Source organism: Stenella coeruleoalba (assembly GCF_951394435.1).
Source record: "Stenella coeruleoalba genome assembly, chromosome: 3".
NCBI classification, from domain to species: domain Eukaryota; kingdom Metazoa; phylum Chordata; class Mammalia; order Artiodactyla; family Delphinidae; genus Stenella; species Stenella coeruleoalba.
Genome location: NC_137148.1, coordinates 163678492 through 163696752, shown reverse-complemented (window position 1 = coordinate 163696752; position 18261 = coordinate 163678492). Strand labels below are relative to the sequence as shown.

The window sequence follows — 18261 nt, the reverse complement described above, 5'->3', positions numbered from 1 at the left end:
CCATTTTCTTCCTCCAGCAAGTTAATATTTTCCCAATTTGTTTCAGATTGGGAGACTCCATCTAAAACCAAATGGTCAATTCTTATGGAAGATATTTTTGGGAAGGAAACATCTCATGGTGTGACAATGGTAAGATTTCCTTGGGATAATTCTGGATCTTCCATATTGGGAGAGGACAGGGGCAGCCTGAGTTAGAAAAGCAGTTCAAAACCAGGCAGGTCCCCAAGAGGAAACAGTGTCAGAGACACTGAATATTACCGATTTGGGGAAAACCCTAAAACCTGACCCCAAACCTCTTCACTTAAAGTTCCAGTGAGTAAATATTTCTATAACTGTGTCTCAGATGTTGAGTGTTGGGGCTTAATTGAGTTTTAAACAGTTAACAAAGTATATGTAAAAATCGTTGTGAAAGTTATACACATGGAGCCTCAGAGCATAGCATTCACTTGTTTTCTTTGATGGAGTCCAAATAAGGCAGGAGCAGTACTTTTGCACTGCAAATTATGACATCATTAGTCATAATGATGCGCTTCTATTTATGCCAGTTTATGTAGGGGTAGTCTAAGGAATTTAATGAATATGGGAAATGCCTGAGTCAACCCTCTCTCTTCATCAACAGGAAAGCAGTCGGCTTGGAGAGAAATCCAGTGAATATGCTAACCTGTTTGACGTCTTCAGCATGGGTGCTCACCTTACTCAGCAAATGGGAAGGCACACTAGCAAGAGGCCTTATCACCGCCGGGACTGTGGGGTGACTTTCAAGAATAGATCTCATGTAACCCAACATGTGAACATTTACAATGGGAGGAAAATGCATGAATGTCATCAGTGCCAAAAAGCCTTCACCACGAGTGCTTCCCTTACACGGCACAGGAGAATACACACTGGGGAGAAACCCTATGAGTGCAATGCCTGTGGGAAAGCTTTCAATGACCCCTCAGCTCTTAGGAGTCATGCAAGAACTCACCTCACAGAGAAGCCGTTTGACTGCAGTCAGTGTGGAAATGCATTCCGAACCCTCTCCTCACTGAAGATACACATGAGAGTTCACACTGGGGAGAGACCTTATAAGTGTGATGAATGTGGGAAGGCATATGGCAGGAGCTGCCATCTCATTGCACACAGAAGAACACACACTGGAGAGAGACCCTACGAATGTCACGACTGTGGGAAAGCTTTCCAGCATCCCTCACATCTCAAAGAGCACGTCAGGAACCACACTGGAGAGAAACCCTACGAATGCACACAGTGTGGAAAAGCCTTCCGATGGAAGTCCAACTTTAACTTGCACAAGAAGAACCACATGGTAGAGAAAACATACGAGTGTAAAGAGTGCGGGAAATCCTTTGGGGACCTCCTCTCACGGAGAAAACACATGAGAATTCACATTGTAAAGAAACCTGTTGAATGTAGACAGTGTGGGAAAGCCTTCAGAAACCAGTCCATCCTTAAGACACACATGAATTCCCACACTGGAGAGAAACCGTATGGGTGCGATCTCTGTGGGAAAGCCTTCAGTGCAAGCTCCAACCTAACTGCGCACAGAAAAATACACACTCAAGAGAGGCGCTACGAGTGTGCCACCTGCGGTAAGGTCTTTGGTGATTATTTATCGCGGAGGAGGCACATGAGCATTCATCTCGTAAAGAAGCATGTTGAATGCAGACAGTGTGGGAGGGCCTTCAGAAACCAGTCGACCCTTAAGACACACATGAGGAGTCACACAGGAGAGAAGCCTTATGAGTGTGATCACTGTGGGAAAGCCTTTAGCATCTGCTCAAACCTTAATGTGCACCGGAGGATACACACTGGGGAGAAGCCCTACGAGTGCCTGGTCTGCGGGAAAGCCTTCAGTGATCACTCATCCCTCAGGAGTCACGTGAAGACACACCGAGGAGAGAAGCTCTTCACATCATCAGTGTGGAAAAGGCTCCAGTAACACATCTCTTTAAAGAGAAACATGAGAGCGCAGACCTGGCAGGTGTAAGGAAGGCAGGAAGCCTTGATGAACTCATCTCACTGGGCACAAAAGAATATGTGTTAACTTGGGAGAAATCCAATTTGTGTAATAACTGTGGAAAGACTTGGGTTTTTCCACATCACTTTGGAGATAGTGTGAGAACTCAAGATAGTTGAGAAAACATGTGTTTGTGGTGTGAAGAAGCCGTCAGTGTACGTTTAGCTCTCAACAAACGAGAACTTAGGGGGAGAAACCCTAGTCTGATATTTAATGTCAAAATGACTTTAGCATCACCTTGTACCTCCTTGGCACAAGAGTAAGCCCACCAGGGAGGATCTCTGTAAATTCCAAGACTGGACAGACCTTTCCTGGTCTCACTGTATTCCTCATGAGAGAAATCACTGAAGAGAAAAACCTATGAAATAAGGAACATGGGAAAGTCGGTAATGGGTGGGCAAACTATGGCCAGCTGTCTGTTTTTGTACAGCTGGCAAGCTGAGAATATTTGTTGCATTTTTAAGAAGAAAAATATGTGCCAGAGATCATGTGTGCTCGACAAAGTTTAAAATACTGTCTGGCCCTTTACAGAAAAAAATTGCCTGTCCTTGGTCTACAGCAGTGGTTCTCAACTGGGGCTAACTTTGCTCCCTGGGAGACACTTGGCAATGTCTGGAGACATTTTTGGTTGTCAAAGCTGGGAAGGTGCCACTGGCATGTTTTGGGAAACATCAGGGATGCTGTTAAATATCCTGCAGTGGACAGGAGGCTTCCCCCAAGAGAGAGAAATTATGTGCCCCAAAATGTCAGTATTGTTGAGGTTGAGAAACCTTAGCCAACAATCCCTCCATTTTTTATGAAACGCGTGGGTACTCACACTAGGAGAAATTTCTATTTAAAACTTCAAAATTATAATCTGTGTAATTCTTTCAGGAAACACATGAGAACCCACACTGCAGACAATCCCTATGTGGAGATAATTTCATCCACAGCCCTGTCACTTGTGCATATGAGAATTCACTCCCCAGTGGGATTTCTTAGTAAATGTGGAATTGCACTTATCAGTCTTTCATCATGAAAGTGGACCCCAGCTCATGAATTTTTAAATCTTTAATTTTAAGATTATGCTCTTCCAAATAACCCTTATGCCCCATCACAGAAGGTTTGTATATAGTATTTTTACTAGAATTTCATTCTCGATATGTCTTCATTTCCTTTTGGACAACTTACTTGACCGATGGAATTTTTTAGAATAGTGTTATATGCTGTGTAACATGTGGGTATTTTTAGTACCTGTTTGTTACAAGTATCTAATTCAAATACAGTTGTGATCAGAGCAGGATGTCTTCATCAGATTGATCCTTTGGAATGTTTTTGGCCTCCCATCCAGCCAAGAGTAACATATAGTTGCTCCTTCAGTATCTCATATTCTTTTATATCAAGAAAGTCCAAGTTTTGTCTGATTAGTAAGGTGTGCTATTTTTAAAAATCTCTTACAGGTTTTCCTGAAGCTAGTACAGTCCATGTCCACAGCCTGGCCATTGACAAATAAGCACATATCACTGTATGGGCTGTAAAAAAGCTTTTGAAAAAGAGTCATTCTTGCCTAGATTCTTCTCTACATTTTTTTTTCCTTGCTCTTCTCATTACTTCTTACCTTGAAAAGAGATTCAGTATCTTGTGTTAAAGGTGCATCTTATGACCGTGAGGATGCAAGCCACAGGCTGAAGGGGGAGATAACCGCAGAAAAATCACAATGATCCTGGCTTCCCCCGTGGCTTCTTTGAGTGTCTGCAATAGTCCTGGATTTGTTGTTTCCAGACTTCCTATTACATGAGAAAAAAGAAAACTGATTATTGGTTTAAGCTATTTTGGATATTTGATTGTTTAATCTATTTAATAATTGTTTTATTGGTGGCAGGAGGGTTCCACTGTACCCAGCTGGATGCTATCTGTAACCCATACATCTGGTCATTAGTGAGGTTGGAGAGCTGCTATATGTGTGGGTATAATCTACTTATACTTTTAATTGTTGGATATGGGTTTTAAAAATCCTTAAACCATGTTTTTAAGTTGTATTTCAAATCCCTGATGTACTTAAACATTACTTCTTGACTTGTGTTGAAATAAGTGTATTAGTTTTCACAAAAGCTCTAAGAAGTAGGTACCACCAGTAACTCCCTTTTGCATATGGGCAGTCTGAGGCAAGGAAGTTTAAGGGTGCTTGTGTGAGGTCAGCTCAATAACGAGTAGTAGTGTCTGTGTTTTAAGTCCATACTCTCTTATGTCAGGCCCTGTTTTGTGCCCTGAATCTATAGCAGTGAGTCAGGATTTTTGCCTTCATGGTGATCACATTCTACTTGGGATTAAGGCACGTGATAAACAAATGAGTAAATATATTGTATATCAGGTGGTGGTCAGTTCAGTGCTGGGAAACTTAAGCATGGTGATGATGAGAGGGATGCGGGGGTTCAGTGGAACTATTGGATGGATAGTGAAAGCCTTTCTTTTAAGGGGACATTTGAGTAGAGATGTAAATTCACTGCCAGTGTGCACCATGTTGTAATGTGGGGAAGAGCACCCTCGGCAGTTCAAAGGTCATGAAAAAGAATTTTGCTTGGGACAGAGGGGCCAGTGTGACTGGAGTCAGGCAAGCTTGGGAGTTGCAGAAGTTGTTGAGGTCAGAGCTGGATTGAGGTCCTGTTCACTGCAGCATCTTGTGGGTTAACTGGAAGGACTTTGCCTTTCTTTCTCAGTGTGGAAAGTCAGTGGAGGATTTTGGACAGAGAAGTGACAGCCATTCAATTTCTGTTTTTAGAGGAACATAGTGGCTTATGGGTTGATAGGCTAAATAGAGGGACAAGATGCAAACAGGAACCTGTTAGAAGGTCATTGCAAAGTTCAAGTTAAATGTAACAGAGTCCAGATTATTAGTAGTAGGGGTGTTTTTAGAGTCACGTTGAATGTGGCTGTAGTTTCTTTTGTATTTTCATCCCACAATTTGTTTAACTAGTGCTGATGTACAGTTAGTTGCCTGGACTATTTCCACTTTTCCCAGTTAGGAACAATGCTGCTTTAAGAAATTGTGTACATGCCTTCTGGAGCGTTGCTGAGTTATTCCAGGAGTGTGAAATTGCTGGGTTGTAAAGTCTGCATGTTCATTTTATCTTAATGCCACAGTTGTTTCTGCAGTGTTTGTGTAATGATACCTGTGTGGTAACATTTAAAACAGGTTTTACTGAAATGCAGAAAAGTGCTTAACTCATACAGCTAAATTATCACATGAACACATCCGTGTAAACAGGCAAGAAAAATGTTTTACTCTCATTTCTGATAACCCCTTCTCGCTTTGTCCACATAACAAACCTTTCCTTACCCCTCACAAGTGACTTATATTCTAACTCTGACAACATGGCTTGGATTTTTGTTTTTGAACCCTATGCAAATGGAGCCAAACAGTATACGTTCTTTAGTGTTTGTCTTAATTTGCCCAGTATTTTTGTGAGGACCTCTAGATAGTAATACATTTTATTGGGTTCCATTGTTTGAATATTCCATTTATTTAAGCAGTTTGTGTTGATGGACATTTGTCTTTTCAGCTTGGGGCTATTGTAAATAATGCTGCTGTGAGCATATTTTAGTATTTCTGATAGTGCATAAGTGCATATATTTCTCTTGGGTGTATACCCTGGACTGAAATCACTGGATCACATGGGATGCATATTTCATAGATGATGCCAATTTTCCAAAGTGGTTGTACAAATTTGTTTTTCAACAGGCTATTTTATGGAGTTGGATCAGATGATACTAAAGTTGCCTGCCTTTTTCTTACTGATTTATATATTCCAGATGTGGGCCCTATGGCTGGATACGTTTTGCAAGTAATTTTTCCCACTCTGGCTTATCTCTTCAGTGTTTTAATTGGTGTCTTCTGATTAAATGAGTTCTTGATTTTAATGTCACCTAATTTTTTTTTTTTGGCAACACAGGACTGAAAAGCCATTTTATTTCCACAGTTACAGTCTTAGGATTAATAAAATTATTTTTGGAATTGATCTTGGAGGTAGGGGACCATAATATTAATAATACCCTACCATTTCCCACACAGACACAAAGCAAATGCACAACACAACACCAGACATACCGAATGTCATCTAATCTTTATGGGCATCATTCTTCTGTTCCTGTGTAAGAAACATTTACCTACCCTGAAGGCAAGAAGATGTTTCACATTTTTTTCTATAGGTTTTATTGTTTTAGTATACACATTTAGATCTACCCCTTGGAATTGATTTTTTGTGTTATTGTGTGAGGGAGGATTAAGGTTTTTTTTTTCCATATTAACTCAGCATCATTTATTTTAAAAGTACATCTTTACCCTAGGGATTTTTCACCTTTGTCATATACTGAATTCCATATGTCTTGGGTCTAAATTTGGACTTTATTCTATTCTATTGGTCTGTTTGTTCACACACCATGCCACAGTGTTTAAATTATAAATCAGAGGCTTTATAATAAGTTTCAATGTCTGGATGGACTAGTTCCCCCTCATGGTTTTTCTTTTTAAGTGTTTTTCTAGGTATTCTTGTATGCATGTGTGTGTGCGGGGAGGGAGGTATATGTACTTGTCTATTATCTTGTCCAACTCCATAAAATTAGCTTGTTGGTATTTTTATTGGCTTTGCCTTGAATTTATAACTTATAAATTAACTTGGGGGAATTAATATCTCTATAATGTTGTCATCTTATCCAAGAACAGGGGATGTCTTCCGATTAGTTCAAGTCTACTTTAGTGTATGTCAGGAATGTTTAAGAATTTGCTTTGTAAAAGTTTTCTACATTCTTGTTAGGTTTTCCCTAAGTATTTAATATTACATTGTAAATTAAATTTTCTCTACCATTATGTTTTCTCTTCACAGTTTCTGTATATGAGAGCTATTAATTTTGTATCTTGATTTTATAATTTGATACTTCACTGAATTCTTTCATTTTTTGAGTTCATTTTATTATTTATTTTCTGGGATTTTCCAGGTATACTATCGTATCATCTGCAAACTGAGTGAGCTTTGCTTGTTTATCAACTCTTATGCCTCTTATTGTTTTTGATTGTCTGATTGCATTGGCTAGTACCTCTAGTATGATAATAGAGGGCATTCTTGCCTTGTTCTAGAGGTAATGCCCCTATTGTTTTTCCATTCATTAAGATAAATGTTCTTTAGAACTAAGGTGTACAGTTGACCCTTGAACAACGTGGGGGTTAGGGACACCGACCCTCCACACAGAAAATCCATGTATAACTTTACTGTTTGCCCTCCATATCCATGGTTCCACATCCAAGGATTCAGTTGCAGATTATATAGTATGGTAGTACATAATTTTTGAGAAAAAAAAAATCCATGTATAAGTGGACCCATGCAGTTCAAACCTATGTTGTTCAGGGGTCAACTGTATATTTTATCATATTGAGAAGGTATCCTGTGTTCTTGAATGTTTTACTATGAATGGGTATTGTATTTTGTGCAAGTTTTTCTGAAGATCAATGAGGAGGATTGTGATTCTCTTCCTCTGATTTATCAATATAGTATATGATATTAATAAATTTCTCAATACTCAACAGATTTTGTGTCCCTAGAATGAATTTTATTGGCCATGGTATATTATTTTCTTAATGTGTTGTTGGATTCTGTTTGCTAGTATTTTGTTTAGAATTTTGCATTGGTATTCATGAATAATTGATGTGTGGTTTCTTAGTACTGTCTGTCTGGTTTGGGTATTAGTATTATGGCTGCTTCATGAGAGGAATTAGGAATTTTTGCCTCCTTTTCAATGCTCTGGAATAATTTGTACAGCATTAAGACTATGTGGTTTTTAGAAGATTTGGTAGAATTCTTTGTGAAACCATCGGGGTGGAGTGCTTTTTAGTGGTTTGTTTTCTTAGGAACTTTATTTCTTTAATGGAAATTAGTCTGTTTTAAGCTTTCTAACCTGAATGGAGTCAGCACTGGTAATCTGTATTTTCCTAGGAAATTGTTCATTTAACATAGAGGTCAGCAAAGTGGTTATATGATTTTAAAAATATTTTTTGATTCAGTGGTCATCACCTCTTATTTTTTCTATATTTGCTTTCTCATTTCGTGCATCAAATAAGCTAGTGGTTTATTTGTTTTTTTGAAAAAAATGGAATTAATTTCTTCTTATTACTTATTTATTTAGGCTGTACCGGGTCTTAGTTGCAGCATGCAGGATCTTTAGTTGTGACATGCAGACTTCTTAGTTGCGGCATGCAGGTGAGATCTTAGTTCCCCGACCAGGGATCAAACCTGGGCCCCCTGCAATGGGAGTGTGGAATCTTACCCACTGGACCACCAGGGAAGTCTCTTCCTCATTAATTTCTGCTTTTATCTCCACTACTTCCTTATGCTTTCTTTTGGTTTATTTTTCTTTTTCTAGGTTTTTTTTTTCTTAATAGTAATTAATTTATTCTTAATCTTTCATTTCGTTCACAAGTGTTTTGTGCAGTGAATTTTCCTCTGCTCACTGATTTGAATGCATCCCATAGATTCTAATATGTAGTTTTGATTATCATCATTTCTTTACAGTTCTGTAATTTCAGTTTGTATTTTTACTTTCACTTAGGAGTTAATAAGGTTTTTAAATATCCAGGTACAGGGCTTCTCTGGTGGCGCAGTGGTTGAGAGTCCGCCTGCCGATGCAGGGGACACGGGTTCGTGCCCTGGTCCGGGAGGATCCCACGTGCCGCAGAGTGACTGGGCCTGTGAGCCATGGCCGCTGAGCCGGCGTGTCCAGAGCCTGTGCTCCGCAACGGGAGAGGCCACAGCAGTGAGAGGCCCGCGTACCACAAAAAAAAAAAAAAGTATCCAGGTACAAGAACCCTTTTTGTTTTTGTTAGTAAAGTCTAGGTTTATTTTATGTTGGTTATTCTGCAATTTGAATATAATATGCCTAGATCTAGGCTTTTTTTTTCCTTTTTTCTATTGATCCCGTTTGTATTGATGATCTCTTAGTTTCCTGTATCTGTGGTGGTTTGCTATCTGTCATTAATTTTGGAAAATTCTCATCCGTTATTACTTCAAATATTCTGTTCTTTTCTCTCATTCTTCTCCTTCTGGTATTCCCATTATATGCATTTACACCTTTTGTAAATTGTCCTGCAGTTCTTGGATATTGTTTTTCTTTTCATATTTTTCTTTGCATTTCAGTTTTGAAAGTTTCACTGCTGTATCTTCAAGCTCACTGATCATTCTTTCTTCAGCCACATCCAGTCTATTGAGCCCATCCTTTGATAGCATTCTTCATTTCTGATATAGTGTTTTTTATTTTTAGCATTTCCTTTGATTCTTTCTTTTTTTTAATTTAAATTTAAATTTTTTTATTTTTGGCTGCGTTGGGTCTTCGTTGCTGTGCGCGGGCTTTCTCTAGTTGCGGCGAGCGGGGGCTACTCTTCGTTGCAGTGCACGGGCTTCTCATTGCGGTGGCTTCTCTTGCTGCGGAGCACGGGCTCTAGGTGCGCGGGCTTCAGTAGTTGTGGCACGCAGGCTCAGTAGTTGCACAGGCTCTAGAGTGCAGGCTCAGTAGTTGTGGAGCATGGGCTTAGCTATTCCACGGCATGTGGGATCTTCCCGGACCAGGGCTTGCACCCGTGTCCCCTGCATTGGCAGGCAGATTCTTAACCACTGAGCCACCAGGGAAGTCCTTGATTCTTTCTTAAAATTTCCATTTCTCTGCTTACATTACCCATTTGTTCTTACATATTCCCTTTATCCATTAGAACCCATACCATATTAACCACAGTTAATTAAAATTCCCAGTCTGGTAATTCCAAAATCTCTGCCATAACTGAGTCTGGTTCTGATGCTTGCTTTCTTGTTTTAGACTGTTTCTTTTCTTTTTTCCTTGCCTTTTAATACGGCTTGCAGTTTTTTTGTTGAAATCTTGACATGATGTGTTGGGTAAAGTGAACCGCAGTAGATAGTCCTTTAATGTGCTTAATGTTTTTCTAGCTAGAAGTTAGCCTGTGTTTGCTGATTGTGTAGCTATTGTGTCAGAGGCTAAAGTATCCTCCAGTGTCCTTATTTTTATCTTCCCTGTTCTTGGGTTCTTCTAGAGACTGTTTTTTAAATTTTATTTATTTACTTATTTTTGCAGCCTTTCAAATTTATTTGGGTTTGTTTAACTTTAATTTTTATCTTTTGGCCATGCTGTGCGGCTTGTGGGATCTCAGTTCCCTGACCGGGGATTGAACCCCGGACTGCAGGAGTGAAAGCCTGGAATCCTAACCACTAGGCCACCAGGGAACTCCCTAGAGACTCTTTAAATAGGAGCTTAAGACTAGCAATTCTTTAAACTGTAGTCCTTTGTTCTACACGAGCCCAGGAAAATCCTTTCCCTTCAGTTTAAACTACGTGCGTTCCTTTATATTTGTCTTTAGCCCACTGCTACTTTTATGAATTCAGAATAAAAGCTGATTTTTTTTAAAAGTACTCAGTTACGCCTTGAGAATCTAAGTAGATAAATAAATCTGCTTCCTAAAGACAAGTTCCAGCCTCAGGCCTTTGACAATCGTTCTGACTTAATATTTGTGATATCTAAAAAAGTTTCTCTACCTTACCCAAGAAGAAGGCAGATTTGAATACTGTAACATAGATCAACTGCCGTCTTCTACACACCACTGTAAGTTAGTCATTCACCTGAGAAGACACAGGTGAAATAAGTCAACTTATCAGCTGGAAACTGGGACCATTTATTGAGTGCTGTCTGTTCAGCCTCACTTCATCTGTCAACTGCAGTACCTTTCATGCTGGTACCACCTGATAGATCAGTTGGGCTTATAGTGCATTATGTCAGGGGGGCAGGTCACAGGGCTTCCATCTTCCGTTTGTCTTCCTGAAGTCCCTGCACCCTGTCCACTTGCAGTGCTCCATGCAGGTCTTTGGGTGCTTGGTGGGGGGCAGTTGCACATCTGTGAGTGAAGGTGGTGAGTGTTCTGCAGATCAAAAGTTTTCCTCAGCTCATTAGTGAAGAAATAGCAATTATTGACTGGCTCTTGCCTACATTTGAAAAAAAAAATGTACCCTAGAGGCCAAGCCCAAGGGGAGAAGAGCACTTTCTCTCAGCATTGAGTAAAATATGACTCTTTCTTTAATTAGGAGCCCTGGGAACCCAGCACAGCTACTCCCTCAACCCAGTTCCTCCATCATGTCAAGTAACAGGGCAGAAGGAAATTGAATTCCCATCGCCACCTAAGCGGCTCAGAGCTCTTGCATCTCATTGCACTGTTCTGCCAGTTCTTGGGACAGACGTGATACCTTACACAGTCTCTCTGGAGAGAACTTGTAATTATACTCCTACCCGGTCTTCTTGTCTCACTGTGGCTTTCAGTTGTTGGGGCCTCTCCAGCAGGAAGCAGCTCTGTCTTATGTAATGTTTGGGTAACTCCACTCCACTCAGGAGTGTTTCCTCTCTAGGGAACCAGTGAATATCAGTTAAGTGCCTTACACTGGACTAGGCTTTGGGAAGAAAGACATGGTACTGTCCTTAAAGGAGTAAAGGTCTAGGAGGAGAGACAGATATAAACAACAAATGAGATAGTTAGTGTGGCCTGGTAATCCATTAACGAGGCCCCAAGGAGGGATGCTGAACTTTGGAAGTTCAGGGAAAGCCATATTGAAGAGATGATGCAAGCTACGTGTAGAAGGCTTATTTATAGTGTTCAGGATCAGATTTGAATCAGCATGTCAATCCTGAGTGCAAAGGCACAGAAAAACACATATAACATTCTCTGACATGTAAAAGGACAATCTTTGAAGTAGGAGGTAAAGCTGAAGAGATAACATGGGACATTATATAACACACATGTACATCAGGACTTTATCAATCTCAATTTAAATGTTAGTTGAAGTTGATGGAAATCCATTGGCATTTGATGCGATTTGCTGCGTAGGAAGAACGGTAGCCTGTGCGTGCTCCTTAGTAGAATGGAATGAAGGGGGCCTGTTCATATTTGCTGCATAATAAACTACCTCAAACACCGTGGTTTAAAACAACCACCATTTACTTTGTTTACAATTCTGTTGCTTGACAATTTGGGCTGTTCTTAGCTGGGCTTACCATGTGCTTGCAGTTGGCTGCTGGTTTGGTTACTTGCCCTTCACTCCGGTCTCATCCCCTGGTAGTCTAGATGGGGCCTGTACACATGATGCCAGAGGGTTCCAGAAGAGCGCAAGCTCCACTCTGCAGGGTGCTTTTCAAGCCCCTGCATGTGTCATGTTTGCCTGCACCCCATTGCCCAGTGCAGTCACATGAGTCAGCCCAGTGTGGAAGGGTCCTCAGAATTACACAGAAGGGACATGGGTACAGGAAAGGGAAGAAATGGTACCTATTTTTACAGTTGCCACAAGGCAACTGTATTTGTTTTATTTTGTTTATATTTTGTTTTATTTTGTTTATATTTGTTTATATTGCAAGAATTTCAAATGAGGGAGAATAGCTTTATATAGATACAATTGACATATAAGAAGCTGCACATTCTTAAAATATACAATTTGATAAGTTTTGACCTATATGTACACTTGTGAAACCATTGTCACAGTCAAGGTGGTGATCCCCCAAAAGTTTCCTCATGTCCCTTTGTAATCCTTCCCCATCATTACCCAGGCAACCAATGAACAGATAAGATTCTTGTTCTCTGGCGCTTCGGTCACTAAGATTTGTTCATCTGTTTATTCAACAAATGTCCGTTGATGGTCTGTTCCAGTCCTATGGCCTCCTTCTCCATGCAAGGACTCTTCTGTCTAGAGACCAGTATTTTAGGTCCGTTCTCTTTTGGGCCTTAGGAAAACTAGGGTCTAACCCTTTTTTTTTCCCTTCATTTTCCTTTCATTGATTGTTCTGAGCCGTGGTAAATCAGTGGTTCTCATTCAAGAGTGATTTTGTCCCTAAGGGATATTTGGCAATATTTGGAGTTGTTTTTTTTTTTTTTTTCTTGGCTGTGCTGCACAGTTTTCAGGATCTTAGTTCCTTGACTAGGGTCTAGTCCTAACCACTGGACCGCCAGGGAATTCCCTATTATTTTGCTTTTTTTTTCTTAATTTATTTATTTTTGGCTGCGTTGGGTCTTTGTTGCTGCACACAACGAGAGAAATCTAGTTGTGGTGAGCAGGGGCTACTCTTCGTTGTGGTGCACAGGCTTCTCACTGCGGTGGCTTCTCTTGTTGCAGAGCACAGGCTCTAGGCGTGCGGGCTTCAGTAGTTGTGGCATGCAGGCTCTAGAGCGCAGGCTCAGTAGTTTTGGCACACCAGCTTAGTTGCTCCGCGGCATGTGGGATCTTCCCGGGCCAGGGTTCGTACCCTTGTCCCCTGCATTGGCAGGCGGATTCTTAACCACTGCACCACAAGAGAAGACCTTTTTACTTTTTTGAATGGGATGTAAGAGTGGCGGAAGCTGCTGGCACGTGGTGGATAAGGCCACAGATGCTGCTAAACATCCTACAATGCGTAGGGCAGACCCGTCCCCCTCCTCCAAGAATTATGTGGCCCCAAATTTTAACAGTACCGAGGTTGAAAATCCCTGTGGTAGAATAATAATTTCTATACCTGCAACTAATTGAAAGATGGAGGACAGTCAGACACTGTTCAGGCTTATTAGGATGGTCCTATCTTGGCTTCATCTTACTCCAGTGCCCCAGGTCACCAGGGCCAGAGGTCCCATAGAATGGTTGGAAGCTAAGACATTGCACTGAATAAAGTGATTTTTTTTTTTCCAGTAGCAATCAGTTTTTTTTTTTTTTTTTTTTTTTTTTTTTGCGGTACGCGGGCCTCTCACTGTTGTGGCTTCTCCCATCGCGGAGCACAGGCTCCGGATGTGCAGGCTCAGCAGCCATGGCTCACAGGCCCAGCCGCTCCACGGCATGTGGGATCTTCCCGGACCAGGGCACGAACCCATGTCCCCTGCATCGGCAGGCGGACTCTCAACTACTGCGCCACCAGGGAAGCCCAGCAATCAGTTCTTATCTCACACTCAGACCTCTCCTGGAGAAGAATGCAGCTGGGCAGAGCTTTGTGGGGTGCAGGATCCTGCCAATAGATATACCTCTTTTTGGCACAAGATGGGGGCACAAATATTGTGTTCATGAATATGGTATCCACTGCTTTTTCAAAATGTGTACATTTGATACTTAACATTGATTTTCTATAATCACCCCAGCAATTATTTACAAATGAAGAATCTGAGGCTGCTTAGAGACAGAGAGTAAATAATAAAGTCAGGATTCAAACATTGGAATCTGCCTGCGTCCAAATCTTGTATTCAACAAGAGGGTTCCTTGTTCCTCAAGTCAACCCAAGACAGGTTTTAATTCTTTGCTCTCATTTCAAGAGAATCTCCCCATGGAGCTGAACCAGTATAAAGGATGCTCTGCCCTCCCAGTTCCCTGTTGTAGGGAGTCCTTGTTTGGGGCCATTTCCTGGTCCAATCCTTAGTCTCTAGATCCAGGAAAGTTCTCTCCTGGACTCTACAGATCTGATTTCCAGCACATGGTGCTCCTGGGGCGATTCAGAGGGCTGAGCCTTGCACAGGGCCCCTTCCTACATGACGTCCTCAGTGCCCTAAGTCAGAGCTCTGGGGATTCATTCAGCGTCATCTAAATCCATAGCCTGATCAACCCTCTCTAGTCAGCTTTTCTACCTGTTCTGCTGATAATGGATCCCTTTGTACCTTCACGTGGTGAACATGGACCCAGGCGGCTCTCATGGATCTTGTGATGGATAACAATTATTGAGTGCTTGGGCTTCCCTGGTGGCGCAGTGGTTGAGAGTCCGCCTGCTGATGCAGGGGACACGGTTTCGTGCCCCGGTCCGGGAAGATCCCACATGCCGCGGAGCCTGCGCGTCTGGAACCTGTGCTCCGCAACGGGAGAGTCCACAACAGTGAGAGGCCCGCATACCGCAAAACAAACAAACAAACAAACAAAAACAATTATTGAGTGCTTATACCAGACACTGTTCTGGGCTCTCTTATGTGTACCATTTAATCCCCACCAGAACTCTTCAGGGAATGTATTATGGGGCATAGAGGCACAGAGAAGTTAAATAACTTGCATGAGGTTGCACTCGTAGTGAATGACGGCAATATTAACCCAGGGCCCTCTTAGCCTCTATGTTCTGCCACCCCTCAAAATATGATAAGTGCTATGGAAACGAATGAATAGGAGGATGGTGGTCAGGGTGGGGCTCTCGGAAGAGCTGACAGTTTTGATTTGAAGCCCAACTTGTGAAAAGGAAACAGGTGTGTGAAGATTTGGGGAAGCATGGGCCAGCCAAGGAAGACAGCGAGTAGATTGCTGTGGACCTTTATTCCAGATCAAATGGATTGACAAAGACCAGAATTTCCCTTCTCTTAAAGTAGACACTACAATGATTTTCCTAAAGAAGTTTCTTATTAAGTTTCTTATTATCCTCAGTATAAGTCAGTAGCCAACACCAAAGCAAGAATCAGTAAGTAAAATCTTATGGAGTGAAGGAGGTTGGTATGAGATAGTCCAAGTAATGGTTTTCAGACCAAGACCAGGGAAGAACATGGTCCAGTAGGCATGGTGCTAGCATAACCCGAGAGGGTTAAAAGATGAGCCAGTGTATAAACTTTTGTTGTCACTCTTGTCCTCTTCTCCCCATCTGCATTCCTTGACTTGATTTCTCCTCCCATGATGCTTGTAGGACTCTATATCCTTGAAATAGTTTGTTTTCATGAGAAGTTTTGTTATTGGTTGGCCATTTTTTTAAAAACTTTTTATTGGAATATAGTTGATTTACAATGTTGTGTTGGTTTCAGGTGTACAGCAAAGTGAATTAGTTATACATATATCCACTCTTTTTTAGATTTTTTTCCTATATAGAGTTGGCCATTCTTTCTTGGTGGACAGTGAACATTCTGGTGTGCTGCTTCAAGTTTGTCTTTGGCTCAGGAATGTTTTCTTCTAGTATATCATAAATGGTATTTCTTTTCTATGTCTTCAGGTAACATATTCAGGAACACCAGTTATCAGCACTTGGGATTCTCTGTTGCCTGCCCTTAACTTCCATTATCTCACTGAGAGTATGTTCCTCTAGTGAAAAGTCTCCTCAGAGCCCCCTTCAGTTCCTCAGACTATAGATGAAGGGATTCAGCATGGGGGTGACTACCGTGTACATCCCCGAGGCTACTGAACCCTTTCTGGAGGGATGGGCTGTTCCAGAAGTGAGGGAGACCCCAAGGCCTGCACCGTAGAACAAGGAGATGACTGAGAGGTGAGACCCACAGGTGGAAAAGACTGTATACTTCCCACCAGTAGATGAAATGCCCATTATGGAGGAGATAAAAATAAGAGAAAAGGATCCCAGTCAGGGAAATAACACCCAGCAGGCCAGTTACAAAATACAGCAGGATATCATTAACAAGGGCGTCAGAGCAGGTGAGCTTGAGAATCTGAGCAAGTTCACAGAAAAAGTGGGGGATTTCTGTCTCTTTGCAGAAGGACACCCTCAAAACCAAGCTTTGCAACAAAGAATATGTCAGGCAGATCAACCAAGAAAGCAAAAGCAGGAGACCACAAAGGCGAGGGTTCATGATGACCATGTAGTATAGAGGGTGACAGATGGCCACGAACCGGTCATAGGCCATCACTGTCAGTGGCAAATTATCTAGCCCAGCAAAGATCATGAAAAAATCTGGGTAAGGCAGCCTTCATATGTGATGCCTTTGTTCTGCGTTTGGATGTTCACTAACATCTTGGGGACTGTGGTGGTGCTGAAATAGATGTCAGTGAAGGACAGGTTGGAGAGGAAGAAGTACATAAGGGAGTAGAGATGGGAGTCTGAGATGATGGCCAGGATGGTGAGCAGGTTCCCTTATAACACAGACCAGGTACATGGACAGGAACAGTCCAAAGAGATGGGGCTGCAGGTCCATATCTTCCGAAGGGCTCAGAAGGATGAATTTTGAAATAGCTGTTTGGTTCCCTGTTTCCATATAACTTATGGAAATTGCCTGGAAAGAGGCAAGAATAATGTTCAAACAATGACAAAACAGGAATGTGCCATACATTTGAAACTCATTCACTTATGAAGTCTTATGTTTTATCTAGCATTTTCTAGACCAAGATCTCCTCAATAATACCCTCCCTTCCCTGCTTCGACCACTACTACCAGGGACACCTCTTTAAAAATGAATGTCCCACACCATGCAGGGGTGTCTTGCATCTTCCCTGACTCATGACTATTCCTTTGCTGTATAATTCCTGCGAAAGTACCAGCCTCGGTAACAACTCCTTTCTGCCTTGCCATTGTGGTCTCTTCAAGTTCCAGGGAAACGTAGAGAGAAAGAGATCATTGGGAGTTGCAGAATTTAATGATGTTTTATTACCCTCATGCCATTTGCCTTGAAATAATATCTTGAAGCAGACCATTCTCTGTCTCAGGTTTGACTCGGAGAAGGATATCGTGCGAAGATTTTATAGATAATTCCTCCATTATCATATAGTAACTTCTCCATTACTCTCCCAATTTGTCCCTCTGTCGTTGTCGTAATGATCAGTGTAGCATAATACACCCCAATTCCAAAGACCAAATCAGAACTCCCACCATACATTCTAATGGTGCCCTGCATGCTCGTGTTGCAGTTCTTTAAATTTCTTTAGGTTGAGAGGACTATGCCTTTTCTGTTTCATGTTAATTTTGTAACCTAAGCACTTAGTACAGTACTTGGTATATAATAGGTGCTCTATAAATATTTGTTGAATGAATGACAGAAATTGTCAGGGTTTGTAGAGGCAATTCCCTATCATAAAATCTTTTTTTTTAATTAATTAATTTTTGGCTGCATTGGGTCTTCGTTTCTGCACACGGGCTTTCTCTAGTTGCAGCAAGCGAGGGCTGCTCTTCGTTGTGGTGCGTGTTCTTCTCATTGCGGTGGCTTCTCGTTGCAGAGCACAGGCTCTAGGCACGCAGGCTTCAGTAGTTGTGGCACGTGGGCTCAGTAGTTATGGCTCATGGGCTTAGTTGCTCCACGGCATGTGGGATCTTCCCAGACCAGGGATCGAACCATGTCCCCTGCATTGGCAAGCGGATTCTTAACCACTGCACCACCAGGGAAGTCCCTATCATAAAACCTTTTAACCAAGAACAAAGACCACTTACCATGAAGCCTTTTCAATTGAAAATAAAGAGAATGAGAGCCTTCTACCTTTTATGTCCCTCCTTAAAATTTAAAAAAAAGTCTTAATTTCTGTTTGAATATTACGTCTCTACCACAG

General features: G+C 41.5%; 2 protein-coding genes across 3 annotated transcripts in view; one reads left to right on the top strand and one right to left on the bottom strand.

Moving 5' to 3' along the window:
- Positions 1 to 8741, top strand: part of ZNF317 (zinc finger protein 317) — a 29981-nt gene extending 21240 nt beyond the window's left edge. For both annotated transcript variants that reach the window (XM_079915454.1, XM_079915453.1), the window contains 2 exons: positions 47 to 129; positions 620 to 8741. In XM_079915454.1, the coding sequence (XP_079771580.1) occupies positions 47 to 129; positions 620 to 1939 (1403 nt within the window). In that variant the 3' untranslated portion in view covers positions 1940 to 8741. The remainder of the gene's footprint in view (positions 1 to 46; positions 130 to 619) is intronic.
- A 7340-nt stretch (positions 8742 to 16081) lies between these two features.
- Positions 16082 to 16979, bottom strand: LOC307183234 (olfactory receptor 7D2-like; the record flags this gene model as incomplete). Its single annotated transcript, XM_079915458.1, is given in 4 exon segments — positions 16082 to 16331; positions 16333 to 16672; positions 16675 to 16858; positions 16860 to 16979. Coding segments are annotated over 4 exon segments (870 nt in total). The 3' UTR covers positions 16082 to 16105.
- Between the last annotated feature and the right edge of the window lie 1282 nt (positions 16980 to 18261).